At 43.9% G+C, this 18534-nt stretch overlaps 1 protein-coding gene across 12 annotated transcripts in view; it reads left to right on the top strand.

Moving 5' to 3' along the window:
• Positions 1-4228: 4228 nt before the first annotated feature.
• MEIS2 (Meis homeobox 2) overlaps positions 4229-18534 on the top strand; it is a 197751-nt gene continuing 183445 nt past the window's right edge. For 4 of the 12 annotated variants that reach the window (XM_074996928.1, XM_074996940.1, XM_074996937.1 and 1 more), the window contains exons 1-6: positions 5016-5141; positions 5665-5897; positions 7293-7434; positions 7905-7955; positions 8675-8725; positions 9510-9659. In XM_074996928.1, coding sequence (XP_074853029.1) covers positions 5133-5141; positions 5665-5897; positions 7293-7434; positions 7905-7955; positions 8675-8725; positions 9510-9659 — 636 coding nt within the window. In that variant the 5' untranslated portion in view covers positions 5016-5132. Of the gene's footprint in view, positions 4725-5015; positions 5142-5664; positions 5898-7292; positions 7435-7904; positions 7956-8674; positions 8726-9509; positions 9660-18534 lie in introns of those variants that run through there. The other 8 variants (XM_074996927.1, XM_074996929.1, XM_074996934.1 and 5 more) reach the window with 4 other exon arrangements.

Below are 18534 nucleotides of genomic sequence, written 5' to 3'. Positions count from 1 at the left end.
GCATAAAAGCAGCGGCGTAACATAAACAATGGCACATACTTCTTACATCTAAAATATTACCTGTTGTGCGAGTCCGGTTTTGCAGGGGCTCTCGGAAGCAGAGGCAGATCTCAAAGCCAGCCAAAGGCTAAGATGCCGCACTTCGGAAAGGCTGATTGAAAACAGACTCTCTAAGTTTGAGAGATTTTCTCTCTCGCTCCCTCCCCGAGCTAAGAAGCCGATTTGGGAGTTTGAAGGGAATAGGTTTCAGCGTCCATGTTTGTTCTGGTGCCCTTGTAAAATGCGATCTGAAGAGGATCTTTAGCCCTCTGATTGTCTTTGCATTGTTTTTCTTGAAACGGATCTTTTGCCCTTAATGAATCCCCACACAGCTGGACAGCTCCTTCTCGGACACTGAGAGCTCTAACCCCAAACTGACCCCAATTTGACACCACAAGATGAAATTTTACCGCCTGTTAAAACCATTTCCAGCCTCGGCAAAAGGAGCTGGCTGTTGACGGAGATGCACTTCCACACCGGACACCTAATTTCTCTTTTGGACTTTGGTTTGAGCTGAAAAAATAATAATAACACTAAAAAGAACCAAACGATGCTCCTCTCATACCCTTTCCACGGGCACAGCCTTTGGGGTTTGTGCCCCCGAAACTGGAATTCAGCCAATTTAATCTCCCTGAATTACTGATTTTTAAGTACCCCACCATGCTGGGGAAAAAAGGAAGGAAAACCCCGACCGCCACTAACTACTGCCAAGAGTGTCATTGCTGCTGTTTCTTGCATTCCCACCTCACCCTGGTTATGTCCAAGCGTCATTTTGGGACACTACATTTAGATCCTCTAATGGCTAAACTGTAGCGCTTTAAAAGGTGTTCCCATATATTGTGTGCTTTAATCTACTGGGTAAATGGGAAAAGGGTTGCATCTTTCTTCAACCCTGTGCATAAAAATGACAACGGGGAGCATGAAAACCCTTTAGCGGCTCATCTGAAATTTCCCTATCTGCTTAAAATCATTTTTTTTTTAAAGTTGGTCCTGCTTCTAGAAGGCACGTGCCCAGAAGGGCTCACCAGCTCAGGGGCTACAGTTTAAACTGAAAATGGTGAGTGTGGGGGGGGGAAAGAGTAGCGTTTGGTGCTGCAAAATCTTTTTGCTATTTTTGTAGCTGCAGATCTGTTGCTCTCCAGCAACTCTGGAGAACTGAAATCGACATGGAACATTGTGAAAATCTGGCATGTGAAAAAAAGCGAAGTATAAAATAATGGTACATTTGAATGAAGCGCACTCTTTGTAAATCAAGTGGTGTAGAAACTTCCTTTTCACAAGGAAACGGGGAAACTTCCATCACAACACACACAGCCTGGGATCAGAACAAATACCTGCAGACTTCAGTGGAACTAGGTTACTTTTCTACAGCTATATTACAGCTAGCTGAAAGGAGACATGCGACTGTAGTCAGACTGCCTCTGTTAGAAAAGAAGTGGAAAAGCTACACATTCACATATTTAAAATATGCTCTAGGCGCTTAGGTGTTTTGGAAGTACCACGATCAAATGATTCCGGGGAAGCTTAGGAATTTGGCATCTTTCTAGGGGGGCGAAAAAGCAAACACCATTTATCAATGACTAGATCTCTACAAAAAATCTGTTAGGGAAGTAGAGCTGTAAAACTAGGAAAGGATTTGCATAACCTGCTGCTCTGTAGGTCTCCGGGCACCCAAAGGATTAACCACGTATTCATTACCATGAATATCTTGAATTGCGTTACCGATTTATACGACAGAGTATAAAATACTGCACAACAAGACCGGCTTTTTCCGGGCGAAATGAATCGACTTAACCACTGCTTGAAAGCGATCTACATACTAAGGGCTTTTTACTCACCTTTCTGTATAGTCCCGTGAATGTCAGTCACAGAATATCGGTTGCTTTTAGGACTAGCTTTAATCTCGGAGGAGATCCTCTAGGGGGGAAAAACCCACCAGGTCGCTCTTCGGCTTCGGACGATTTTTTTAAGCAGGGTGCAAGTCTAGCTTAAAGGATCGGAGCGGAGTGACTTTTCCCCAGGTTACTCGCATATTTGTAAGTACGGTCTGCTCGGCAGGCTCACCCCTAGCAGAACTCGTAGCAATGCCCACTGGCGTTTGTCAGCCTTACACAGTATCTTTCTTTATATGTGAGGGCTGATTTCCCGCAGACATCATTGTTATGATGGCTCATTTAATCAAACTGTTTAATTGCTCCGGTAATCACTATCATCATCACAGGTACTCAATCATTCATCATTTTCGAGGGGTTTATTGACCTCTGGAGCTCATTCTCTGTGCCCATTAAAATCTAGCCAAATTTCTATAATTACCCTTTGGGTTTTTTATTCATTTATTTAGTTAGCTAGGTAGTTAGTTTTCCCTCCCCCCCAAAAAAAATCTTCAGAGAACAATAATAAACAATCCCTAACTGCCTCAAATACATTTTTTGCGGTGTGTGTTTAAAAGCCATCTACTTATGAGGCCCCATTCGCAACTGGATACATAATCATTGATAAATCCCACGATTAACGGGATAGTCTGGTTTAGATTTTATGTGCAGGGAACCGTGAACGAGAAAGGAGCGGGGGGGGGGGGGGGAGAGGACAAAAGTGCAGCAATCGATAGTTTGACCATCGCTCCTCCCCTAAACTTCAAGCATCCCCCATGATTGATGATCCCGGGTAGCTTTGATAATTGACTGCTCTGAGGGAAGGCTTTAGTGCTGGCGGTGATTGGGCGAGAGAAACATACCCGAGTGTGTGCGTGTGTGTGTGTGTGTGTGTGTGTGTGTGTGTGTAAAGTTCCCGGGTGCTGCGGGGGGGGTGCACCATCTCACTTAATTTGCTAAATAACCCTACTGTAATTAGCACTACCATTAGAAGGCATTACCGCGCTAATGCTTAAGCCTACGTTCCCCCAGTACAACACAGGCACAGAACAAGCTCCAGCGACGTGCATAGGGACCTTGTACACACGAGACCCAGTGACTCGCTCAGAACGGGCGTGCAAACAACATCTCCGTAACATTTAGGCTCATCCTACAAAAGAGTGACCGTGACTTTGTTTTAAAGCCCCTTTTAAAGCCTGCAAACCTCATCACGAAACTAAAGGGCTTTCCCACCTTCTCCCTCCCCCCCCCCCCCCCCGCGCCGACCTCCCCCCGCGACATCACAGCTGCGGTTGATAGAAGCGGTCCCTTAATGAAGAACAATGCCCCGTACAGTTTGAATGAGGTGTTCTCTTCGTGACCTGGAAAAATGATCTTAAAAAACAAAACAAAACAGCGTAATGAAGCCACACGAGAAAGAAAACACACTGGAAACATCGCAGGCTGGCCGAGTCGCGGCGCGTTGCTCAAGCAAGCTCGCTTCCTAAGGGGAGATCAACTTTCTATGCCCCCGTGCATGTCAGCGGCCGGTTCCCACCGCCTGGCACGCCGCTCGCGACTGCAGCGGTAGCTGGAGATAAAAAGAAATGTTAGCAATACGCTCGACAACGCCGTAAAGCGGTATAGACGCCGCTGGTGAAAGAAGCTAGTGAAAACCAAACCCGGTCTAGGCTGCTATCGTACTTTTCTTCTTCCTTTTCTGCAGTTTCCCCTCTCTCACACAAACACACTCTCTCCTCCTCCTCCTCCTCCTGTGCCTCCCTCTCTCGCACTCCCTCTTTCCTATAGGAAAAGGAAGGTTGATTTGCTAGGGGTTTGATCTGTTGTATGGCTCCCCCCCGCCACGGGGAGTTGAAGCCGTCCTGATTACATACTCTGCATATCACAGGCTTTATTCGCTCGCTCGCTCGCTCTGTGCTCTCCGCTCCCTCTCCCCGCTCCCTTGTATGTGTCTCTGTTGTAGGACTGGCTATGGCCACCACTACTTCCGGGTTCCGTCATTTCATTCTCCCGCCGATCAGCGCTGCAAAACTGAGCCTCTTCTATAAGCCAGCCAGCAGCCAACCTGCCAACACTTACTGACACTCACTCATCTCACAGAGAGAGAGAGAGACAAAATACCTACCAGGAAAAGAGAGAGAGAGAGGGAGAGAGAAAGGGGGAAGTCCGGGTTTTGCAAACTATTCAATTTTTCTTCGCATCTCTCCCCACCCCCCCCCCTTCCTGGTACTTAAAAAAACCCTATAGCGATCCTAAAAGGCAAAAGCCAAACGCGGAGTTACTGGAAGAAGAACCCGGGGTTAAAAAGATTCCTCCTCTCTTCATCATCATCAACCATCATTCATTCACTACCTTGACATTCCCTGGCTTTGACTGACAGCTGGAGTGGCAAAAAGCCATGAGACACGACAGTTTGGTTACATGTGGGTTGCTGACGAGCCGATCGTAACCTTCAGTTTGGGGGCTTGACAATTTTTTTATTTTTTTATTTTTTATTTCATTTTATTTTATTTTATTTTTTTTTGCCTAGAGAAAGAAAAAAAGGAAAAAAAGAGAAAGAGAAAAAAGAAAGAGTGAGAGAAAGAAAAAAGAAGAAATACACAAACATCGTGGTTCTTGGCTGATTTTTTTTATTATTGTTGTTATTATTATTACTCTTCTTACTGACCCAGACTGGAGAATAGGAGAAGTCTATAAGTGGGTTGCCAAAACAAGGAATCTTCTTCACTGTAAATCACTTTCTTTTCTGGACTGGGATATTAAATATACGACACATCCAGGAGTTTATTGGAGCGCAGACTGATGGCGCAAAGGGTAGGTTTAAATCTCCAACACTTACCTATATATAAATCCTCTCTTAAGAGGGGCCTGTCCGATTTGCTCTCCTCTGTTGCTGATGATGATGGCGGCCAGTATTAAAAAATAGCAGCAAAAATTATTCACCAGCTTTGTGTGTGTGTGTGTGTGTGCGCGCGCGTGTCTTACCCTCTCTCTCTCTCTCTGTCTCTGCAATTGTTCCACGCTTTTTTCCTCTCCAGCTTTTCCCCCAGCCGCGCGATTTCCCTGCTACCCTAGCTGCTCAGTAGCACGGGTTTCACAGGGGGAGGCTGGCTGCGGCCGCTGCTGCTGCCTAGGAGCTATACACATCTATCCATACCCACACATATTGCTGCTTGTTTTGTCTCTGACTTTGACAAGGACAAGGGGAATTGCTACTAAATAATGTTTCTGGTAACTTTCAGATTATTTCCCCCCTTCACTACCCCCCCCGGCACCCTGCCTTCTCCTCCCTGCTTCCCAACGCTTAGTTCTGTCTTTCCTTACTGACTATGGAGCCTGTTTCTTCCTTTATTTCTCCTCTTTGCTTTCTAAGTCGGAGTAACTCGAGTTTCTCCTTCATTTCCTTCCTTTTCATCCCGGTTTCCTTGTTAGGGTTTCTTCTTCCTTAATTGAAGCAGACCCCCCCCCCCTCCCCGCGTACCTCTTCCCCTCCTGACACGGCCCCCTCCTCCCCCAGCCCTGGCTAGCCTCTGCTTTTATTTTAGTTTAGTTCATTTTGTATAACTCTCCCTCCGTTGTGGCTGCTCCTGCTCGGTTTTGCCGTGTTGTGTCTGTCTGGGTGCTTTACTCTCTTCTGACTTTTTTGTTGTTGTTTGTTTTTTGTTTTGTTTTTTTTCCCTCTTCCTCCTCCTCCTCCTCCTCCTTCTTCCTCTCTCTCTCTCTGTCTCTCTCTCTCCTGGCCCATTTTTGACAGTACGATGAGCTGCCCCATTACGGCGGGATGGACGGAGTAGGGGTGCCGGCTTCCATGTACGGAGACCCTCACGCTCCCCGGCCGATCCCCCCGGTTCACCACCTGAACCACGGGCCGCCGCTCCATGCCAGCCAGCACTATGGAGCCCACGCCCCGCACCCCAATGTCATGCCAGCCAGCATGGGATCGGCTGTCAACGACGCCTTGAAGCGGGACAAGGATGCGATCTACGGGTAGGTACATCCAGGGGGACCTGGGCGCCATAGCGCGGCTTGCTCGTGGGTGTTCTGGACGTGGAGCAGGAGGCAGAGCAGAGGCAGGGGAGGAGAGAGGCGGGGGCTGGAGAGGTCGGAGGGGTAACTCACTCTAAGGTCTGCTGGAGAGCTAGAGAGGGGGTAGGCACGGCTCACGAGGGCGTGGGGAGAGTCACAGACAGATCACTGGTGGGTAGGGAAACCTGGCGTGTGGCTTTCTAGTAGCACTGGTCGTAATAATCAATAATAAATATTTTAAAAGTTGTTATTATCTGGGAGAGACATAAGGTGCCTATAGAAAGAGTGCCCCAGAAAACACACCCCGCTAAGGGAAAGTTTTTCCCACTCCCTCCCCGGAGAGGCACAACTTAGGAGTTGAGGTAGAGTGGGTGGATACCACGGCGGTGGATTTTAGCTGAAGCAGTGTTGTTCTGGTGGATCAAGATGCCAGAATCACACTCCTTCCAGCACTGTAAATAAAGAGGAAGACAGAGTCATAATAAAGGGGATCGCTTCTTTGAAACGGGGGGGGGGGGGGAAATGGAGGCAGGGAGTTGAGCTTGCCTGTTTATAAAGAAAAAAAAAGAATAGGAAAACCCAAACAACAACATCCCTCAACCCTGTGCCAAAGCAATGCTTGGGGAATGACACAGATGCCTTTCAGTGCAGTAAATTACCCCAGAAGAAGAGCTGGTAACCTCTGTGACACGAGGAGGGCCCCCGCTCAGAGATACAACAGGGGGAAATGGGCAAACACACGCTTACGACTTAACACAGAGGGATTTTTTCATGACTACTCCAATTATGGGAAAATATTTCTAGAACTGCTTCTCCCTCCTTCCCCCACCCCTCCCGCTCAGTTATCTAGACAGCTGGTATTTTACTTGGGTGTGCTTTCCAAGCCAGGAAACTTCACCACATTTTTGCTAGCAGTCTCCTTTAAAATAATAAAGAAAAAAAAAACCACCAACCCAAATACGAAGTAGTTCAAACAGTTTGCGTAACAGTGTTTCTCATTTTAGGTTCTAGCTCGGGGGTAGGGCTGGGATTGTCCTGGTTTCGTATTATTTAAAGCTGTGGCTAAAAGTGTAAGATTCACAGCTGAGCTGTTGTAATGGGTGCATGCGTTTGGTTCTCCTCTCCGCTCGGGTTATTTTTGTCTCCGGTTGGTGGGATCCGAGCGTGGATGCTGTTGGGGATTTGCCATTTTTAAAATACTTGGTGGAGTGGTCGTTGGTCTGGGCCCGGTTGGAAGGCTGCGGGATGTTGTGTGTGTGTGTGTGTGAGAGAGAGAGAGTGTGTATACTTGTTGATTAGAGCTCTTCTTTCTTGCCTCTCTCCCCCTCTCTTTCTTTGTGTGTCACTGCCCGGTAGGCACCCGTTGTTCCCCCTCTTAGCGCTGGTCTTTGAGAAGTGCGAGCTGGCGACCTGCACTCCCCGGGAGCCTGGCGTGGCCGGCGGGGATGTCTGCTCCTCGGACTCTTTCAACGAGGACATCGCGGTCTTCGCTAAACAGGTCCAACACTTTTTCGGAACCCTCCCACCCCCTTGGCCCCGGAGCCCCCACGCCTATTACCGCACTGTCAGAGAGGGGGAGAGGCTCCGGGCTTTGGATCCTGCGCTGGAAGTGGGGATGACAGGGTGCCATGGGGAAGGTGCTCTCCCACCGATCCGCACTGGCCTGCTCCGACGAGAGTCGCTTCCAGACGGTGGAAAGTCGTTCACTCACTCCTGGCTCCCCCCCAAGTCCCCCTCCTCACCCGCCCCGGCCCAGGCCCGTCCCCGCGAGAAATCCAGGCGCCCCCAAAGCCAGAGGGCTACAGGAGGCCAGAGGCACCGGGCTGGTCAGCCTCTATCCCGGCCCGTGTGGCTATTCCAATCTGGCCTGGGCGTAGTTCTTGCCACTCGCTAGTGTGTCACGCCTTGGTGGCTTGCAGGGCTTTGGAGCGGGGCTCTCATTCACACTCACTGTCCTACTTCTCGCAGGTCCGCGCTGAAAAGCCACTTTTTTCTTCCAACCCAGAGCTGGACAATTTGGTAAGGCTCGCGCGGTCGCCTCCCCCTCGCAGTTCAGCCTAAGCCCCTTGCTCAGGCAGGCAGCTTTGTAAGTCAGGCGGCTGGAAAGTTACAGGTCCTGCCGGCCAGGGGTGCGGATCGGGGAGGGGGGGCAGAGCCGAAAGATTAAAAAGCTGCATCGGAGAGGCTTCAAAGCGCTTCCCCTTTCAAGGGAGCCAGGGCGCAGCCTGGCGCCCCGCTGCATTGCAAAGCTGCGCGTAAAGCCACGGGGAGCTGCAGGGGAGAGCGGGCGGGCGGGTTCTAGCGCAATTCTTTTGCTAATGCGGGTGATTTCAATAGCAAAAGTGCCCAAATCCGCTTGTAAAGAAGCTGCCAAACGAGGCATCTCGAGCGTATCCCCCGCTTTTTCCCCCTTCCTTTGGAGTGTGTGTGTGTGTGTGTGTGTGTGTGGTTGGCTGCTGCGCGGCCCCTCAGAAATAAGCGCTGGGGGGAGAAGGAGGGCGAGGTCTCCAGCTCCCAGGGAGCCCCGAATCAGCGCTCCGGCCAGAAGGATGATCAAAATCGAGCGCGTGGAGTTAAAGTTGATCCAAATGGCTCGAGCGTGACCGAGGAGCTAACCCCCCTGGCTGATGAGTGTGCGCCCTGACAAGCCCCTGCTCTGCCCATTGGGGCGCGCGGCTCTGCCCAGCCCCCGGGGCGGCCTGCTCCCGAGTAACGCCCTGCTCCCACCTTTCTTGCAGATGATCCAGGCAATACAAGTACTAAGGTTTCACCTTTTGGAGTTAGAAAAGGTAAGCCCCGGGCGCTGGGGACTGGGGCTCCTGCTCTCCTTATTCCCCGCCCTTGATGCCTGGCACGCACTTGTGAACTAGAGGGCGGGCCGGCAGCGCCGCACTGGGATCTGGGCCCACGCGAGCATGTGGCACTCGCTAAACAGGGCCTTTCTTTCCCCTCGTAAGGCGAACTGGCTCCCTTAAAAGCGTGGGAGCCCTTTGCAACCACCCGACTCCTCCCTGCAGGGGAGGCGAGTTGGCTGAGCCGGAATAGTCGCTTCCCAAGTAAATAACCCCTGCTCTGATCCAGAGCCCATCGCCGTGCTGACCTCAACCTGTTCCGATCAAGCAGGAGGTGACGGTTCCTCTGGGGGGTACCCAAGGGCCGAGCTCAGGCTGGGATCTTTACAACCCCTGGGGGCACTTATTTATTTGTTCGCCTCCAGGAATACACACAGCTCTGCCCTACTCCAGACAAACCCAAGTCACCGGCTCCCCCTGGCTGAGCTGTGTGTGCTCCTGCGGTGTCTAAGGTCCCGGTTCCAGTGGTTTGATGTTATCACCAAATCGGATTTTCCTCTCCAGACTAGACAGAGCCCGGTATCTCTCGCTCTCTCACTTGTTGCTGCGGCAAGTCTCAGGGGAATAATATGTGCGGCAACAATTTCTCTATTGTTTCCTTGCCTTCCACTATTATGCCCCTTAATTAGAGTGACTCGGGGAATAGATCACAGCGTTTCTCTTGCGACCAACAAAAAAAAAAGTTGCAATCCGATATTTTGTCTTCCTTTTCCTCCCCCAGGTCCACGAGTTGTGCGATAACTTTTGCCATCGGTACATTAGTTGTTTGAAAGGAAAAATGCCAATAGATCTAGTTATTGACGAAAGGGACGGCAGCTCCAAATCTGACCACGAAGAGCTCTCAGGATCTTCCACAAATTTAGCCGACCATGTAAGTCCGCTTGATCCCTTTACAGCGTTTTGAAAGACTCTAACCTGCTTAGAAGACGCCTTTTTTTAGCCTGTCTCTCTCGGCCCCCTCCCCCATCCCTCAGCTAGCTTTAATGTTCTTCATACCGTCGATTTCCACCCCCACGCCCCATCCCGCCCCCCTCTCAGTCTATCTGTAGCACAGGGAGTTTGCTTATGTTTTGTGAAGTTTCCTGATCTGGGCGACTTGCAGCCCTGGTGAATTGGCTGTTTGAGGTGGTGGTCGGTGCTTTTTTCTGCTTTGCCATCTCTGTAATCCATGCAGCAATGCCGAGAAAGTTAGGGAGAAAGTTTGGTTAATCCCCCCCACACCCACCCCCACACCCACCCTTCCCCATGTGCAGATGACAAGTGCTGAGAATTACTGGCAGTTTCACATGGCGTTAAGAAAAGGGTTAACACATTGGAGGTTCCAATGCATTTGCTTTATAGCAACTTATTGTCAGAATATGGACTTATTGCCAAGTGCCTGAAGCATCTTCATAATAAAAGACAGTAACCTTGATGAACCAATTATTAACAATGTATTACAGAAAGCTGAAGAGAATTATGATTGAGTAGCCGTAGGTTAGTGGTTGATTTTAACACTTTGGTAGTTGGTGAGTTATTGCTATTCGTGTAGGACTAAACGTTGGTGCTTCTGGTAGGAGGAGTGGCTTTAGTTCTCTGGCTTGTGTTTTGGAGCAGAGCTCATGGTCCTTTTGAATGTGTATATACTAATAAATAGATCTTTACAGGTGAAAAATGACAGAAAAGAGTGCAGCTAGTAGCAGAGAAAAGAGAAGGAAATAGCGATGATTAAAAAGAGTGGGTGTGAACTGTAGTTTATTTATAGGAATGTATCTCTGGGGCGAAAAGGATTTACACCGTTTTAGGTTCTTTGAAACTCATAATGTAAATGGTACATCTAATATTTTAGTGGTTGAAATATTCATTTAACTCCCTGTGTCCTTAGCATGCTTTGCACAGGCGCCTAGCTGTCTTGTGTGGTAAGAAAAGTAGATGTACATTAATACAGAATCTGGTTTGGATGATTTTTTTTTAATTTGAAAATATGTTGCCCACGTATTTAATAATTGCATTTAATCTGTCTTGAGGTTCTTGGTAAGAAATACAATAATATATTTGTAAATGTCGTTGCCCTCCCCCCCGTGTTTAAAGTTCCAGGACACTGGAAATGGTTTCAGTATTTCAAGCTTTCAATTTTTCTTTCATGTTTGGTAAACCTTGTGGGGTTAGATTCTTCTGCTGCTGTGCATTTTAGACTTAATATTTTCAAATCAAAATGTATGCAGCAGTTACCGAAAGTTTCTCTGCTTATCAGTTCTCTCATCTGTAGATAATAGAGTCTATGAGGCATGACAGTAGTTTTAAAATATCTGGTTTATGGCATTTTCAACTCTAAATTTGTATGCACAAGCATTATGGGACTAGTAGTAAAGAAATTTAAATGTGTAGCAACTTGAAAGATATAGGCTCATTCTGCAGAATTCAGGGCAATACAGAAAAAATCTACTTTTTTCCAGAACAGTTTCTTTACAACAGTGTGTTTCAAGTGGAAGTGTAGAAATGGAGCATGCTGATGTTTATATTGAAGAGATTAGATAAACTATCCTGTTTAGGGTTCTGGCAGATGGCGAATGCTCAAGCCAATTTGCAGTACTCTATTATAATATTTAAATTCACACACAATGATAGGACAAGGTTGGAAGGGGTTAGCATTTTGATAATTTGATAACTATTATCTTCACTAAGAAGAATCTCCTGTTGTTTTTGTGGCCCAAAAACCAAACTCAAGTAAATATGACAACCCATTTATCTTGCACCCTTTAGGGTTTACCACTTCATTGGGTATTATAATTTAAAGCCTTTTATTTCCTGGAGATTTGAACTATAGCATTTTTTACTTGAGCCCCCTGCTATTTGTTTTGAAAGGAAGCAATAATTTGTGCAACCAGAACACCAACTGGGAAATGAAGAGTTGTATCATAGTTACATTTTATTCATGCGTTTTGGGAAATGTGTCTCCTTATTGGATTTTTTTTTAAATGTTAGCTTGTTTTCCCAACAAAACTTTGGGGAAAATACACACACACGGACACACACATATACATTTCACTGGGCTACATTAAAGAATGTATGCATTGTGCTAGTCTACATTAAGGAATAATACACCACTACTTACAAAGAAGGAAACTCTTTTATAATTGTCAGTATGTAGAATAAAAATTGAACTGTTCTTTTGTGAGCCTCTACCTAAGAAATGGAATAGTTCAAGCATGCAAATTTGTCCAGTTTGACTCTCCAGTTTTTTTTTTCATTTGATTTGATATGCATATTTAATACATAGCCCCAGGCTAGATCTCATTTGGTGAAAATTGGTGCAGGGGTGTTGATGATCCCCTTCAGAAGGACAGAGACAGCATGTTGTTTCCTCTGTTTCATCTCTTGGCCCACTGTTCTGATCCAGGGAATCTTCCTCCTGGTTTTATTTGCACATGAAATACTAGACGCATTTCAACTGATTGGCTATGAATAATGACAGCTAAAAAGAAGTGCAGTTTAATTTGTTGTGTGCCAAGGTTTCTCTTGTGGAGGTGACAGTTTGTGACAGCTGTTTGACACCCCCAAAATCCATACACCTTTCTTCTTATTAAGTAGTATCAAGATACATTGTGCATGTGTGTTTTATGTGTATGTGTAGGGTGGGTGGTGATGGCAGCGGTATAGTAGGTACTAATGCAACTCTCAATATTATTCTTTTTGCCAGACTTGAAAATATAGCTGAAGGAAAGTAACTAAAAGAAACATGAGACTAGCCAATATTTACAGTGTGACTTCTGCAAATGGGATATTACGGAGGTTGTATATTTCCTTTCTAGAATGCCACTGCTGTGATATTTAAATAACTTAATGGGGCAGGGGGAAGAAAGAGGGAAGGGGAGGAAATCATTGATCTCTGCAGAAGCAATACCTGTGCTGGAAAAGCAGGCAGTCTTACGCAGTCTTGTCATATTTGTTTGGTAATAAATGCACATACTGAATTTTATTTTAGTGCACTATTAACTGTTATGTAACACAGTGAGTGTAAATGGGGCAGGGACTTTGCAAATCAAATTGTGTAATGCTAGTTTTTGAAGAGTGGCAAGTTTTGTTATCATTCTTCTATGTTTAGTAAATATAACAGACCATAATTAGTGTTTGATATTTTAACATCCTAATTTTTTTGTTGTTGCTTGGAGGTATTAGGGGTAGATCGAAACACATTAATTATAGCCATGCTCTGCCTGCACCAGATCAGTTATGGGAGGAGCAGTGTGGGAAACCTGCCGAAACTGCAGTTCAAGTTGAGGTTCCCAGCAATGATAATTTATCATTGTTCAGTATAGACAGATAGGGCCCAATCCTCCATTCCACACATGCTAAGCTCCTCCTGAGGTTGACCATAAATCCTTTCTTTCTTAAAAAGAAAACTATCCCAGTTTGAAAACTATCGTGCATGGTATTTTAAGAATCGTAAACTTTCTCTAAGACTATACAACATTTCTCTGCTCGGGTTTATTTACATTTTCTTTTATGCATTGCTTTGACTAATACTATGTCATTGTTCCTTGAGTCCCAGTCTGAGTTAGGGCCTGATGTTAGTCCCACAGAATTTAATGGCTTACCTGCCACTGATTTCAATGAGAGGAGGAAAAAGGTTTGAATCTGCTCAGTGTTTGTTTATATGCTGTAAGCAGTTAAAAACTGAGGTACTAATAAACTGATCGCCCATAAAGTGTAATTAAAATATTTAGATTAATACATATCTATCTCTTTTTTATACAAGATTCTTTGCCTGATTACACCTCTGATGCGCTATCTGCAACAGAGAAATAGTAGTTTGACTGTTACACCATTCTGTTGTCATATCAGGTTACATTAGCTCTTATTATTTTGGATTTTTGGACGTCAAGGTGTTCTGAAGAATTTTAATACTCTTTTTAGTGAGATTAGTTCTGAACGGCCTAAAGATTTTTGGAAAATCAGAAATATTAAAAATGGGGGTCTCAAACTTCTGCCACAAGTTTTATGGTCTTGTCTATTGGTGAGATTTCATTGGCAGATGAGTAGTGAACCAATTAGTAAGGGCCTGATATTGAATTATCCATGTACCCCAAAATCCCAGGGACTTCATCAGGAATTTTATGAAGGTTGGGAATGTAGGATCAGGCCCTAAAAGTGTCCTACTGGTTTCTCAAATGTCAAAAGGTAACCTTGATAGTTACGGCAACAGGAATAAGGCGAATGCTTTTACATAATCAAGTTTCTTAGTGTAGTTTAAGATTGGGAATGTTACTGTGGGCTCTTTTGGCTCTGCTTTCATGTGTCATTGGGGGACTTCTATACACTAACGAATATTAAATTTTTCTGGTTTCTGATTGCTGGTGCCTTTCCTGAGCATTTCAGTACACGTAAATTTGACTATTTTTATTTGATTAAACTACATTGTGTTCTCAAAATGTGAGATGATACCGCTTTTAATTATCTCATTGATCTTGGCATTTCCTCTTTAATTTCAGAGTTGCCTATCTGATCCCAACTTAGGTTGGATAGTTATAGTTACATTGGAGTTGGGGTTTTTTTTATGTTTATAATAATTTAAAAGTAGTAGTATCACTCCTGAAGATGTGTTGCTAGACAGAATTAGATGGGAAGAATTTCTTATAAAAATTCTGGTGGTTCAAGACTTTGTTCTATATATATGTACCATATACCATATGTATATATTTATATATATACCTGGTTTACAAGTTTGATTCAAAGAGCGATGCTGAAAACAAAGCTCAAGGAGCCTATACATCCTTTAAGAGGGATGCTGCTTTCTAGGACTGTCAGCAGTTGTTCCTGAAACTTTACTCAAATGAGAAATCAGTGTGCTGAGAATGTCAAGATTTTTTTTGAATAGACATGTATGAAACTTGAATACGTGTACAAATAAGAAAATTACTCCATTTCAGTTGACCAGAATGCCTAGTGTTTTGTTTTACTTTTGTAATGCTGATGGATAATGCAACAATGCTTTCAAGTCTAGTCAGTAATATATTAAATACAGATATGTGAGGAAAGTAAGCCTCAGTGCTATGGAGCCTTCACTTCACTGTAAAGATATATACCAAGCCATTAGAGATTTTCATGCACTATTTATTTGTTGAAAGTTTCTTTATATATGTTTATTATTGCCATTCACTACACTATATCAAATATGGGTGTATATAAGGTTTTGTCTGGTGCACTACATTGTGTTTTGATTTAACAGGACATGCAGGGCCAAACTCTTGTTGTCTAAATAACATTAGTAGTTCCGTTGAGTTCAAAGGTACTGCTCGTGTGAGTACAGTGAGACGGGCTTGGCTTATAGTGTCTGGGGAAACAGTGCCATTGTGACACTTGTTAAGATAATTTGCAAAGATGATTGACAGGACATTGGGCAAAAATTAATTTGAAGTTACCTTAATTGAGAATCAGGTGTGTAGTTGTTTTATTTGCACATTGTGGGTTTGTAGTTTCAACACTTTTATTTGATAAGCGAAATATATTGGCCCAATTTTGCATTTATTGTACATCCAAAACTTCACTTAAAGTCTCCGGGTGGAATCCTGCAGACTGTATGCATGAGTGTAATTTCAATTGAATCGGCCCAATTTTAATCTTACTTATTTCATTGTAAACCAGGAGTAAATTCACTGTGGTTAATTGAGTTATACCATCTTAAAACCAGTGTGAGATCACAATCAGCTCCAGTGGGACTGCTTGTCATACTTTGTCCAATGCAAGTTTTGGGCTCCTGAGGAATGTACGATCATCTGTGCTATATTTACGTAGCTATCTTGGAAGAGCTCACCTACCAGCCTTTTCACCAAACAAGACCAATGAGCATCACTGTGTCATATTAACAAATAGGTGCCTTTAGGCAATCCTGATTTAATAAATGATTGTTCTCTCGCAAATGTGCTTTGGAGCATCTCTCCTTAAGAAATACTGTACTAGTTAAAATGTGTGTAGGTTCTAGCAGATTTGCAGCATCGACAAAAGAGTAACACATCAGATTTGCTTCATATGCCCAGAGACTCTTGTCCTCTCCATTCTGTTTTCTAGATTTAGCAAAATTCAATGATGGTGCTAAATCAATTTTTTTTAACTTTCAAGGGAGAAAACACTGGCAACATGGTATGTTCTAGGGAAGGCTGTGTGTGTAAATGAGAAACCGTGGATAGCAGCAGAGTGATCTCCTGTGGCCCTGCTAGTACAAGCTTTCCCCATATTGTCTCCTGCTTTTATATTAATTACAACTTGCATTATCAGCTGCGAGTCTGTAGCCCGGCAAATAGAAAATACTGCCCCTGGAGACCTAGCTTCTTGTATCTATTTTCCATCTCCTTCTATTGTGCTCCACTCAGTATTCACTGCTTTTCTCCTGGTAACACTGCTCTTTAACACAATTAGGTAAGAGCAAGAAGAGCATCATATTTGATTCCCAATTATTAAAACTACTGGGAATAGATACATGTGCGCTGTCTGCTTTCTATGGAATGCTGCAGTAGTTTAGTTCTTGAGTAAATACACGTGCGTATATGTCGTAGTGTATGTATGTGTGTGTAACTATACATATAAATAAAATGAGCAAATACATTTTAATCACACCACTCTCCTAAGATTTTTTCATCTTCCTTGGAAAAGCACATTTTTAAAGCTAACAATATTATTCACAAATTGATATGAAGCCACATTAACACTTTACATTGCAATCCTATCCATCAATAATTTGTTTTAGAGCTATGCTCTGGCCTGATGAAGCTCAATGAAGTCAATGGAAAAATTGTCATTTAACTTCAGTGGACTTCAGGAGGCTCTCTATATGCATAATTAATTGTATTGATTCGGTCTATCAGGTAATCCTCTTAACGTGTATATTTGGGTGCCACTTTTGCTTCAGTATTTATAAATTGCTGCAAACGACTGGGAATGTGGCCAGGAAGATTTTCTTAAAGGATGCAAAATTGGAACCTGTCTTGGGAAAAAAGTAAGAAGTTGGATCGCACATACAGATATCTTAATTCAAAGAAAAATAGTGGTACCTCATGATCCACGCTTATGATTACTAATCACAGTTTTTCTAATGTAAAAGAGTAGCTAATTTCTCTGTGCTTAACATATTTTTAGTATTCTATGATTGCAACTTGCAAATAACCATTTTATTATTTTTATCTCTCCACAAAATGCTGCCAAATCTTTTTTCCTCAGGAAACCTGTGTCATAAAAATACACTGAGTTCCAAATCAATACAGTCTGTCTTTGTAAAACTTCGTCTACAAAGTGTGGTCAAGCACATCTTGGACTGGTATAGACAGCAAGGGTTTTTAGCTGTGGGAAGTCTGATTCAGTGATGTTTTCCAAATCATTTCATTTATGGAACAGAAGAATGGCCCAGCTTTTGAAATACTGTATGATAGGCTTTGGATGACATTTGCCTTAAAATGTAGCTGAGGGGTTACTGGCTAATTATTGTAATTTTCATATGTGCAGTAAGGAGCTTTAACGGCAACCAGCTTAAGAGACCCTGCAGTGTATAAAATTAACATAACTCGCTGTGTTTGCTAAAAAGTTTAGCCTAGGTGAACACGTTGCAATTATTATATTCTAAAAGAAGGTTCCTGCCTGATGTTGTTGGAGGGCTAACCTCATGCCATGCTATTGTTTCTTTCCTTTTTCATGTATTTCTTCTAGCTCTTTATCTGATTACCATCCGGCAAACAGCTGACGCTAAGAGGCTACAGAGGGCTGAAGAGCTCCTGTCTGCTGTTTGCCTTCAGCTTGAAGCTATTTGAGTGGTTTCCTAACTCAGAGATAAAAAGAGGTGCTCATAGGCACAACTCTTGTTTTAATCCAGGCTGCAAAAGAAACTTGCTCAGTCTCTGCGTTTTATTTCTGTATGAACTTCTTTTTCCCCACACCACTTTATTTTCATTCATAGTTTATTTTTAATGACATCTGAGCTGCTTCAACTCTTCAGACTTTTCATCTCTGTTTTCATTTTCACCTGACTTTGCGACATGATGGTAACATGCTTTAATTATGGTTTTGGGGATGGTAGTAATTAGCTTTCAGTGGATTTAGCTGGTACAACAATCTTAAAAAGAGTAATAATACGACAGCGTAATCAGTAATGTTTATAGTCCTTGTTGCAGGTCTATATAAGAGAAAATATGTGAGTTAGTTCAACAGCATTTGCATCCTAAAGCCTGTCAGCTGTGCTGACGACTTATGGCTGTTCTGGATACTGGGACAAATCCTGCCTGGTTTACTCATTAGTGTAGTCCAATTGATTTAAGTGGGTCTGTTTCTGTCCATAAGGCAAGCAGGATTTGTCTCCTATTTCTTAGTTACGTAAGGTCATCTCCAAAGCCTGTTGAAGTCAATGGGACTTATTTGATTGACTTTAAGTCAGGCTGTAAAGTTTTGATTGGGTTTGCAAAAAAGTATTATCTGGCTGCTTCATCTATTGCTATGACGCATGTGGTATCAATCAGTTTTGGTAGATTATGTAGACATGCTTCATTGTAAATACAAGGCCTGATTCTGGTCACACATATATGGGGTAACTCCACTGACTGCATTCAATTTACTTCTGATTTGCATTGCTGTCAGTGAGGTCAGAATGAGCCTGTATGAATCATCATACATCACTCACAGTACTCGGTAATTGCGATATTGTAGTAGCTCAGCCAAGATTTTTTTATTTTTCAAAACTTTTCGTGTTTGAAAGTGTTACGGTGTGCTTAATCTAAGTTGTCACT

The sequence above is a fragment of the Carettochelys insculpta genome, chromosome 6 (genome assembly GCF_033958435.1).
Source record: "Carettochelys insculpta isolate YL-2023 chromosome 6, ASM3395843v1, whole genome shotgun sequence".
Classification (NCBI taxonomy): domain Eukaryota; kingdom Metazoa; phylum Chordata; order Testudines; family Carettochelyidae; genus Carettochelys; species Carettochelys insculpta.
Note: the sequence above shows the minus strand (reverse complement) of the source record. Positions and strands in the feature narration are given on the sequence as shown.